The sequence below is a fragment of the Diabrotica virgifera genome, chromosome 2, assembly GCF_917563875.1.
Source record: "Diabrotica virgifera virgifera chromosome 2, PGI_DIABVI_V3a".
In the NCBI taxonomy this organism is placed as follows: domain Eukaryota; kingdom Metazoa; phylum Arthropoda; class Insecta; order Coleoptera; family Chrysomelidae; genus Diabrotica; species Diabrotica virgifera.
Window position 1 is genome coordinate 198,574,879 of NC_065444.1, and position 10,762 is coordinate 198,585,640.

General features: G+C 30.3%; 2 protein-coding genes across 2 annotated transcripts in view; one reads left to right on the forward strand and one right to left on the reverse strand.

Annotated features, from left to right (window-relative positions):
• The window catches only part of LOC114328115 (syndetin), a 101,916-nt gene extending 93,079 nt beyond the window's left edge, over positions 1-8,837 (forward strand). The window contains exons 11-14 of the mRNA XM_050644136.1: positions 6,533-6,691; positions 6,746-6,867; positions 7,282-7,471; positions 8,493-8,837. Coding sequence (XP_050500093.1) covers positions 6,533-6,691; positions 6,746-6,867; positions 7,282-7,471; positions 8,493-8,612 — 591 coding nt within the window. The 3' untranslated portion in view covers positions 8,613-8,837. The remainder of the gene's footprint in view (positions 1-6,532; positions 6,692-6,745; positions 6,868-7,281; positions 7,472-8,492) is intronic.
• On the reverse strand, positions 144-4,247 carry LOC114328103 (tRNA (adenine(58)-N(1))-methyltransferase non-catalytic subunit TRM6). Its single transcript, XM_028276876.2, has 2 exons — positions 3,575-4,247; positions 144-925 (listed from the first exon to the last, which is right to left on the reverse strand). Exons 1-2 carry the CDS (start codon positions 4,161-4,163, stop codon positions 207-209), a joined length of 1,308 nt encoding a protein of 435 aa, XP_028132677.2. The 5' UTR covers positions 4,164-4,247; the 3' UTR covers positions 144-206.
• Positions 8,838-10,762: the final 1,925 nt, after the last annotated feature.

Sequence of the window (10,762 nt, forward strand, 5' to 3'; positions counted from 1 at the left end):
TGAATCCGTTAGTTTTTGGTTCTTACATGTAAATAGGCCTCCATCAATGGGAATTTATACATCTCCAGTCCGACTGGCTCGAAAAATTTTGTGAGTATGTTCGTCTTTGGTCCCGAAAGGGTTAAAAGATTAAGAAACAAACCTTACACATTTAATACTTTTAATAAAAATAACTATTATTATACATACTTTAAAAATTTACAAAACTATTCACTTAACTTGTATCCTGTTAAAATATAACCACCAGTAGTCATATTAACTTCAGGGTGAGTCCTGTTTGGCAGTACTTGATAGTTTCTCATAAAACTATTACAGACCCTTATATTAATTATATCTGTACGACTTTTTAAGTAAAAGTATAAATCATGATGTAACTCTTTTAAACTGCTAAAAACTACAAAATGTCTATTACCGTGTAGAAATTGTAATAATTCCTTCACAATATTTACAGGATGTTCCTTTACTGTAATAACAAGAGAATCTACTTTTTGTTCAAGAAGTCTGCACGCTTTTTCATTTTCTATTTGCCAGATCCTTTTATGTGCAGAATAATTTGAACTTTTCTTTGATTCTTGCACATTACCTTCTTCGCTAGCATCTGTTGTACCTTCTATACTATTTTCTAGCTTCAGTTTCTTTGCTTGTGGTTCACCTTCAGTGTTTTCTGATTGATCACAATCAATAGGGGCTTTTTCTGAGAAACTTTCTTTTTGTTGGTAGAAGCATCTCAAAACAGAATATAAGTTCACATTTATACATCTATCTACTTGTTCTTTTGGAAATTGCATTGCTATGAAGGCACTTTTTTGACATTCATTTCCAGGATGCATATGGATAAGTTGACCCTTAGTATTAGGACCGATAGCATTAGTTATTGCAGCACTCATTAAACCTGATGTTCCACTGTCATACAAAACATGATTACCTAAAAATATAGAAAATGTCTAATCAATAACTAGGTATACATACATACACTTAATATAAATAATTAAAAATAATATGCAGAGTAAGTTTTATGTATGGAACTCCTCATCTCGGAAATGGCATGCACGATTTTTATAGATTTTGGTAAGAGTCTTCTAATGCGGCCTATATTATAGTGGTATTGACATTGTTGTCAGATCTTCCGTTTTCTGGAATTTTAATGAACTTTATTATTTCAAATGGAACACCCTATCTATTTTTTGCGTTTCAATTCCTGAAGTAGGAATGCTGATTTTTTCATGTAATATTCCCTATACCTAAATGTTGTAATTTCGGAGTCATTGCTACATTTATTAAAAAAAATAAACAAATTATAAAAACAATTTTTTTGCCAGGGCAGACCTTATTTTAGGTTCTTTGGATCATTGGGAGCAAAAAAGGTCTTTTATAATTTTTCTCTGAAGTTGATTGTTTTTAGTTACAAACAATTTAAAATTGAGAAAAACGAAAAATGACAGTTTTTAAGAAAACACAAATAAAAAAATATTATTTTTTAAATTACGAAGTATCTAAGATCAAATATTATTTTATTAGTTGCTGATAAGTAATTTGGGCTTATTTCATGTTAAATCATTGTTTGGTTGTTAATGCAGCACAATAGCCTGTCCTCTCAATTAACAATCATTAAAAATAATGTTTTAAAATAGAATATACCAAAAATTTTTATGGGGAGCTGATACAAGAAGGTTTGAACTTGAATTTAGGAACTTAATCGTAATTTCTAAAATTATACTTTGAGCATTGAGTTTTGAACTTGTGAGCCTTGAAAATTGTCATTTTTTTTTTAGTTTTAAATTGTTTATAACTTGAAAACGAACAACTTTAGAGAAAAATTATAAAAGACCTTTTTTGTTTCCAATGATCCAAAGAACCTAAAATAATGTCTGCCTTGAACAAAAAAATCGATTTTTATTAATTTATTTAAATTTTTTTTTAAATAAATGTAGCAATAACTACAAAATTACGGCAAGGGAATATTACATGAAAAATAATCAGTATTTCTTGAGGACTTCAAAACGAAAAAATAATAAGGGTGTTAAATTTGAAATAAGAAAGTTCATTAGATTTCCAGAAAAACGGAAGATCTGACAACAATGTAAATATTATTATACTATCGGCTGCATTAAGGCCCTTATTCACCAAAATCTATAAAGATCGTGCAAGCTGTTTCAAGATAACTGAGGCATTTCATACATAAAATTCACTCTGTATAATAAAATCAACCAGTGTTATCTATACAATTCTATATATCGTTTTTTATACAAGTTGGCTACAGGGTTGAAAGTGACTAGAAAATTTCGATCAGAATAGAACTTGTACAAAAAACATTTATTAACTGGTGTTCGGTATTGTACAGTAGAAGTCATTGACCACACATCTAAGAGTATTGAAATGCTGCATCTGGTCCACTTTGTTTTATGGATGTGAAATATGGAAGTATTAGTAGTGGTGTTACCATCACATGTTCAGAATCCTGTGGACAGCACACATATCTAAGTAATGTGTACTATGGATAGGCTTACCATACGTCCCAGTTTGACACAGACAGTCCTGGTTTGAGATCCTGGCCAGTTTGCATTAGCGTCCCGGTCAAACAAACAACACCGACACCCCACCATTGATCAAGGACCATCTAAAGTGCTCGAAACACAAGACCAGCACAAGTTCCCAGCCAACATGGTAAGCCTAACTATGGACCACACACAAAGAGCGAGAATTGATCAGCATCATCAAAATGAGGAAGGTCTAATACTTCACTCAGATAATGAGAGTACCTAAATATTGCTTAAGTACTTTGGTTGATCATCCAGGGCAAAATTGAAGGAAACACTTGGTCAGAAGAAAACAACTGTCCTGGAGGCGTAATATTAGACAGATCAAATAATCAAGAAATTGTTTCATCTAGCTACCGACCGATAAACATCAGTTTGTTAATACATTTGTATTGCATTGAATTTGAGATACTGTTCGGCCTGTGATGATGACAATTTTGGTCGAAATTAAAATCTATATTTTAGCAGAAGTTCAGAGTTAAGTTTATATGGGATTAGGCCACAATTTTTGGTGTAATGAAAATTAGATTTGTTAATTAACTATTGTTTGATGTTTTGATTTCCACTCTGGAAATGCCCTCAGAAAATTATCTTTGAAAATTCTCATAACCTGAGGTTACAATAAACTTCAGAGCGAGTTAAAAAATATTCTAAATCTGTTTCACTTAATTTATTTTGATTTATAATTACACATTTTTGTCGTTTTGGATGGGAACAACTCTGTTTACAATCTTCCATCTTAGAGTACTGCGAAAGCTGTAAATAGAATTATCAAACACAAAATGGAGCGAAACTTGACTGATTTCAATACTTCACCTATGTGCTCACCCGATTATAGATACCTACTTTTGTTGCTGAATAAGACGCAACAAAAGCATCAAAAATATGTGATATTGCGTCCTCACCATTGAAAGTGTTAATGTGACTATAGACAATTCTTTAAAACAAGCACGACTCACAAAGAAGAAGGTCTATACAATCTATATAAGTGATACAATCAATGAATTGCTTTTTTATTCTTTGGTGTGGTATCTTACCTTCAGGATGAATATTTGCATATGTTAATATCTGTGACAAATCATCTATTCTTATTCCCAAAGTTTTTGTAGTATCTTGTCTATAAAACATTTGAACAAGTATCCGAATACTAGGTTTCTTAATCTGAACATATTCGAAATATTTCTTTTCTTTTTTCTTTATATATTTCTCCTGTGAGTAGCCAGTCTTCATAGAAAATGTTTTGGAATTGTTTATAAGTTGGCCCACTATATTGTTGGAACTTAATTCAGTATCTACAAGTTTGTCAATGTCATCTTTTGTGAGACTCTGCGAATCAGCATTGTTGGGAATATTTCTGTTGTCTGCCCCAGATTTTTCAATGTTAAGGCTGCTTACAACAGAATTTATTTGTTCTACTTTCTCTAATATGTAAAGTTTTTTGTTTCCTGGCATATTTTTCATTTGAAAGGTATCATAATATGTCTCTCCTATAATGTTGTCCATTTCTATATTGAAAGAACCTAGTATTAATCTACCTCGAGCTTTCAGTTTATGTAGTTTTGTGTATCCTTGTCTTTGCACAATAATTTGGTCACCAACTTTTATAGTATTTTCATCAGAATCCATGTTTATATACTATTTATTTATTGGGAACCTCGTTTCATTAATTTTAAGTAAAGTAAAAAAGTAAGGTTAGGATGTAAACATTGTCATGTGTTGACGTTGTCTTTGTCGCCTGTCAAAACCGGAGAGAAGTTTGCAAAAGGTTTTGAGGGTTTTGAATTGAACGTTCACATAGGCGGAGGCTGTGAATATTTCAAAAGGAGCAATCTATATAAAATAACACAAAATTTAGATTTTTTCAAATGTATTTAAATAAGTCATCACTCATTATATTATAATACAAGGAAAAATCACAAATGATAGAAAAATAATCTGAGGAAAAAAAATTAGTTAACAAAGTTCAGATGTGAGTTAAAAGCGTAGACGCAAATATTTTATGGCTATCCCTACTTGTTCTTTCTTTACACGGCAAATTACGTGTAGTAAAATTCTCACTGATGGAAGCTGCAGGAGATGTAAACATTAGTTGACAATGACATTGTCATCAGCAACATAGAGACTATTTCGTTCAGTTTTTGAATGTTCTTGGATAACCAAGATTACCACGTTACTTGGATAATCGCTTAAGTTATTAATTAATTTAATTAATAGGATTATTTTTTCACTAACTATGTATTCAGAGATGCAATAATTTATATACTATACAATAAAAACTAATAATCGAGAAAAGAGAAAAAGTGATCAAGTGATTTTAATAATATATTGCTTTTACTATGGAATGCTTAAATAAATTTTGAACACCTTTAACAACAAAATACTTGGATCACAGAATATACCCTGGTATATTATGTGCTTGTATCTTCCATAAAGAAACAATAAATACCGTTTTATTAATTTTACGTCTTAAATCAATCGTTTTATTAAATACAATATCAATATTATTGAATAAACAACTCAAAATTTTCCTGAAGCCTTGTCAAATATTTAGTAGCCTTTTCAACACATTCTGTTCGACTGATATGACTGAAAGATAGCGAATGTTCGATTTGGAAAATATCACCACGGACATGCTGTTTATTTTTTTCGAATCCTGAAAAATCTAATAAATATTTTTGAAAAATTTCAACGCAGAATGAAAGATTACATTGTTACCGTCTGCCGAAAGTCCCTTAGAATAAACAAAAAGTTTCTTTTAAATGAGATATTTGAATTTAAAAATCACACTAAATTTTCTCTTTTTCACTCCTGTAACTTATTAAAATAAACATTATAGAAGTTTTATGGGACTTTCGGCCCTCGGTAATAATGTAATATGTAATCCTGCGTTTAAATTTTTCAAAAATACGTAGTAGTTTTTTCAGAATTCTAAAAAAATTAATGCATTTAAAAAGCACTGGCTGGAAATTTTGCGCCTAAGCTCTTACAGATTCGAATGAATCTACGATGCGAAGTGTCTATTTCTCATTGCGCTTTGTTTAATTCACAGTCTAATCAAAGAATATAGACCTTATAGAAGGGTACTGCCCTGTACGTTTCAGCATAGGATTTTGTGTACCAACTGAGTAGGTGCATGTGGCCTGATAATGACTACGATATGTTCAAGGGACAAATAAACGTGACCATCTGTTCCATTCAAACTCTTCTTCTAGGAGAGTATACAGTATGGTGCAAATGAAAGGAATAAATTCGTTATTTCGTAAACCGGCGACTTTACAGAAAAATTCCGAAACAGGTCAATTTTTATTTTTAAATTATGATATTTTGGCATATTATATGCCATACTAGTGACGTCATCCATCTGAGCAGGATGACGTAGTCGATGATAGTTTTAAATGAGAACAGGGGTCGTGTGCTAGCTCATTTGAAAGGTTGTTCAATTCTCTATTCAGTAATATAAACATTTACATAATTATTTATACAGGGTGTCCAAAAAATGCTTTTACATTAAATTATTTGACAAAAAAAAGAAGAATGTATGTAACTTATTTAATTCAAAATACATTTGACTGCTGTCAGAAACCAGACTAAAATATTTAAATAAACATTTTTTTTTGTTTTCGAGCAACAGTAAAATGTATTTTGAGTTAAATAAATTACATACATTCTTCTTTAAAAAATTTTTTGGACACCCTGTACAAATAATTATGTAAATGTTTATATTACTGAATAAGGAATTGAATGACGTTTCAAATGAGCTAGCATACGACCCCTATTCCCCTTTAAAAAAATCATTGATTACATCATCACGCTCAGATGGATGACGTCACTAGTATGACATATGTATATGCCAAAATATCATAATTTAAAAATAAAAATCGACGAATTTCAGGATTTTTCCTTAAAGTCGCCGGTTTACGGATTATCGAATTTATTCCTTTCGTATGCACCATAATGCATATTCGTTGGTCTAATAATTAAACATTTTTTTTCAGACTATAGCTAGCGCTCCTGATTTAAGGAATCCGGTGTACATGGCAGTCGTAGCTCAAGCTTTTGATTTAAGACAAATTTTAACCAGTATGTCCAAAATAAATTGGGAAGTGAGGGACGTTAGATCGATGCACAATTCTTATGTGGACACATTGTTAAGAGTAAGTTTTAAAAACTCATTTTTTAACTTTTTTTTTAATACTAAACTTTTATAGGAAGTACAAATATTTACGTTAAGATTGGAGGAAATAGCAATAAAAGTTCCAATATCGACGGAAGCGTATCATAATATATGGAGAAATGTTGCACATATTGTGACACACACGTTGGTACAAGGGTAAGTCAAAATGTATTTCTTCAAATTATTTTTACATTGAGTTATCAACTGGTTTTCCTGGTTATCAATCCTAAAAAATTCGTCAACCCGATATCATTGGCATCAGTGTCTCTGATACTCTCATTATTCCTTTGATAAATAACTACATTGATGAAGCTTTGTTCAAGCTGTTTAGTCACTCATAATTTATATTTATATTTATATTAATTTAACAGATGTACGAATGATATAATAGCATTGTACTTCACATACACTTGTTTGCTTCATATTTATTTCACATCATTGCCTTTAAAAATTAAATTATCTTTTTAAAATTCAAAAACAAAGCTGTTTAATAATTTAATATTATGAGTAGTTTTTCGCATTTTTGTAAATTTTCATATTTAACTCATATTCACATATATATTTTTTTAGATTTTCTGAAGCCAAGAAATGTACAAATGGTGGTAGAGCTCTAATGCAGTTAGATTTTACTCAATTTTTGACTAAATTTGAAAAAATATCGTCGTTAAAACCAGTGCCTCATAAAGAGTACGTTGAAAACTATGTGAAAGCGTACTACTTACCTGATATTGAGTTGGAAAAATGGATAAGAGACCATAAGGTTAGTACTTAAATATATTATAAATATCTTACACTCACCGGCAAAATTAAATGGTCACCTAAAAAATGAGTCATTTTTTATGTCTCTAATTTCCTAAACCTGTTGTCCGATTTTTAGTTATTTTTTTAATATGGTACAGGCTTATTCTTTGTACCAATCTAACTGTGTTTTTTCTCAAAGTTCGCATCACCCTGTGGAATATTCTAGCATTTATAAAATATTGAAATTAAAACCCAACTATAGCCTCATGTTTTCTTAACATTCTCTTTTTTGATTCATTCGCTTATGCTGGGCCATAAAAAAGTTAGGTACTTTAACAACTAGCCATGTTGTTCATCAATACAGGGTGTTTTTAAATAAGTATGGCAAACTTTAAGGGCTATTCTGCATGAAAAAATAGTAACAGTTTGCTTTATAAACGTATGTCAGCAAATGCTTCATTTCCGAGATAGAGGGTGTTTAAATTTTTCTTACAAACTGACGATTTATTAATTTCTTGCTCTAAAATCGGTTGAGATATGCAAATAAAATTTGGTGGGTTTTAAGACGTAGTTATTGAGAATTTTTGACAGAAAATTAAGAATTTTATGTTCACCATTGGCGCGCATACGGGTCATCATGAAAATTTTAATATTTTATTGTATTCTAATTAATCTTCTGCTGCATAATAAAACTTTCTTTGATAAGTCTTTATCTTTAAAATGAAATTAATTATTTTTTATTATTACAAACAATCTAGGTGGGATTTAAAAAAATAATTCCTTCTTTTTTATGTAATTTTCCCAATATAACTTTAAATTTCTTTCAAGAAGATTTTATCTACGAGTAATAATTTAAAAGTTTCTCTAAATGTTTATACATCAAAAGTTAATATAATATAAGTTTGCAGAAGGGTTTAGCGTTGAATATTTTTTTTCACTTTTTTTGATAATTTTGTGATAATTTAATTCTTACATTTATTTGGTAACGCAAAACGAATGAAAATATGTTGATGCAATAAGTAATGTTTATTTTCTTTCAGGAATATTCTTCCAAACACATGTTAGGTTTAGTGAGCTGTGCATGTCAAAACAATAAGAAAACTAGACAAAAACTTCTACAAGTGATTGAAGACATAGAAAAAAATAAATTTCCTAGGTAACATTATATGTTTTTCGACAGTCAATTATGTTTTACTTTCTCTCTCTTCTTATGTGATATTGTTACATATTGTATAATTTTAAGTTTATATAATCTATTTATTAAATTGTTGAGTGATATTTTTGTCGAGAAAAAGTATTTTTATCGATTTCAGAGGATGTATTTGATATGTATTTTTTTGTAACGTACTTACACTTTGTTTTCTTAATTAAATATTTTACCAGTTTTTTATTCATTTAAATTCTTTTTATGTCAAAAATATACGTTCACACAGAAGGGCCAAAGAAAAATCTTTAAACAAGAGACAAAATCGATTTTTATAGAGTTTTTGGAATTCTAAGCAATTAACAATTGGTTCAACAATCAACTTGACCATATACAAGATGTACGGGTGAGAATAGAGGTAGGCCGATAAGGCTTTATCAAAATGAAAAGCTTATTTTGTAACAGTAGCATTAATTTCAGCGTTAGATGTCGTTTTCTGCATTGCTATGTATGGTCAATACTTTTGAAAGGAACGGAGCCCTGGGCAATGAACATAAGACTGATGAATATGTTAGAAGCCAACGAAAATGTTCTGAGGAGAATAGGTACAGATAGGGATCTGCTGAAGGTAATCAAAGTTAGAAAAGTTAGCTAACTGAGACAAATAATGAGAAACGAAAAGTACCGCCTTCCGCAACTGATCATCCAGGGTAGGATTGAAGTAAAATGGGGCCCGGTATGCGACAGATTTCATGGCTTAGAAACATCAGAGACTGGACCGACCTTTGACAGAGACAGATTTGTCAGTGTAATCGCCAACCTAGACTAGAGGAGACATCAACACAAGAAGAAGAAGAAGCAATGAACATAATATGTATAGGAGTGTTGTGTATTCATATGTATACCCACATAACAATTTCATGTTCTTAGTAGATTCATAGAACATACTTTTCAGAAAAAGTATATACTGAGAACATGCGTAATTACCATTACGAATGTGCAGAGCAGATGCTGAGTATATATACTACATTACAGTACTTAAACGTTCTATGTATATACTTAGAATGTACTATCGCACTTCTTTTCAGTATATACCAAGAATATACTTTTTAGAACATTCCAAGCAAGTGCTATAAACCTTCTATTTATATACTTAGAATATACTACCGCACATCTTTTTAGTATGTGGGAAGAATATACTTTTAAAAATATTCCAAGCAAGTGCTATATTGCTCAGAAGTATGTTTTCAGCATCACCCAATCACATTCTAGGTTCCACCAAGTATCATATTTACATATTCAAATTGCATACAAAAATGTAATTAGTACATTTTATAATATTACTTAAAAAGTAAGTAGGTACATAAAAATGTTAGTTATTTGTATAAATATTATATAGGTAAGTATACAGTACGTAAATCGTTCAGCTGTACATAGGGAATATACATTGAGAGAATTGTGGCAACTGCGCTAACCTGTGTTAGTTGAAGCTTCTATTTGAGTACGAGTTTTGGTGCCATAGAGCTGTTAGAACGAATAGAATGAGTGAGTTTTGAAGCAAGGCTGTCCATAAATAAATCAAAAACAAAGTTTATGATTAATGAGTTAATAATTTTACTTTAGTTTTCCCATTACCTTAGACCAAAAATATTTAGCTACTACATTGTCATATTTTGACGTTTATTTGTGTCAGTCGAAATGAGTTAACAATTTTGAGGTTAATGCCCCTTAATGCTAACAACCATATATTGCCATCGAGAGAGCTCAGTTGCCACAATTATCTCAATATAATACAATGTATCTATTTATGTATCTAAATACATACAAGGCATGTTCCCTATGTCCAGCTAAACGATTTACGTACTGTATATTATGTTTAGGTATTATGTGCATATCAAAATAAACATGCTGAATATATAAATATAATACCTAGATATAAATATTATATAATATTTAGTGAAACTAAACTATAACTAAAATTTATATATTTTGTACTTACCTGCTATTTAAGTAATATCGAGTTACCAAAATGAATTTAATATTTTCAAACACCACAAACAAAATAAACAGATTATGTATATTCCTTCCTAGTCCTAGTTGCTAGTATACTTTGTCGTTCGTCTTCCTCCTAACCTAACACAGCATCAAGCATAGATTGGATACAAA

Excerpts from the sequence above, each read along its gene's own strand:
- LOC114328103 (XM_028276876.2), bottom strand. The coding sequence starts at position 4,163 with ATGGATTCTGATGAAAATACTATAAAAGTTGGTGACCAAATTATTGTG. Across the intron at positions 926-3,574 it reads TGCAAATATTCATCCTGAAG|GTAATCATGTTTTGTATGAC; the intron begins GTAAGATACCAC and ends CTATATTTTTAG.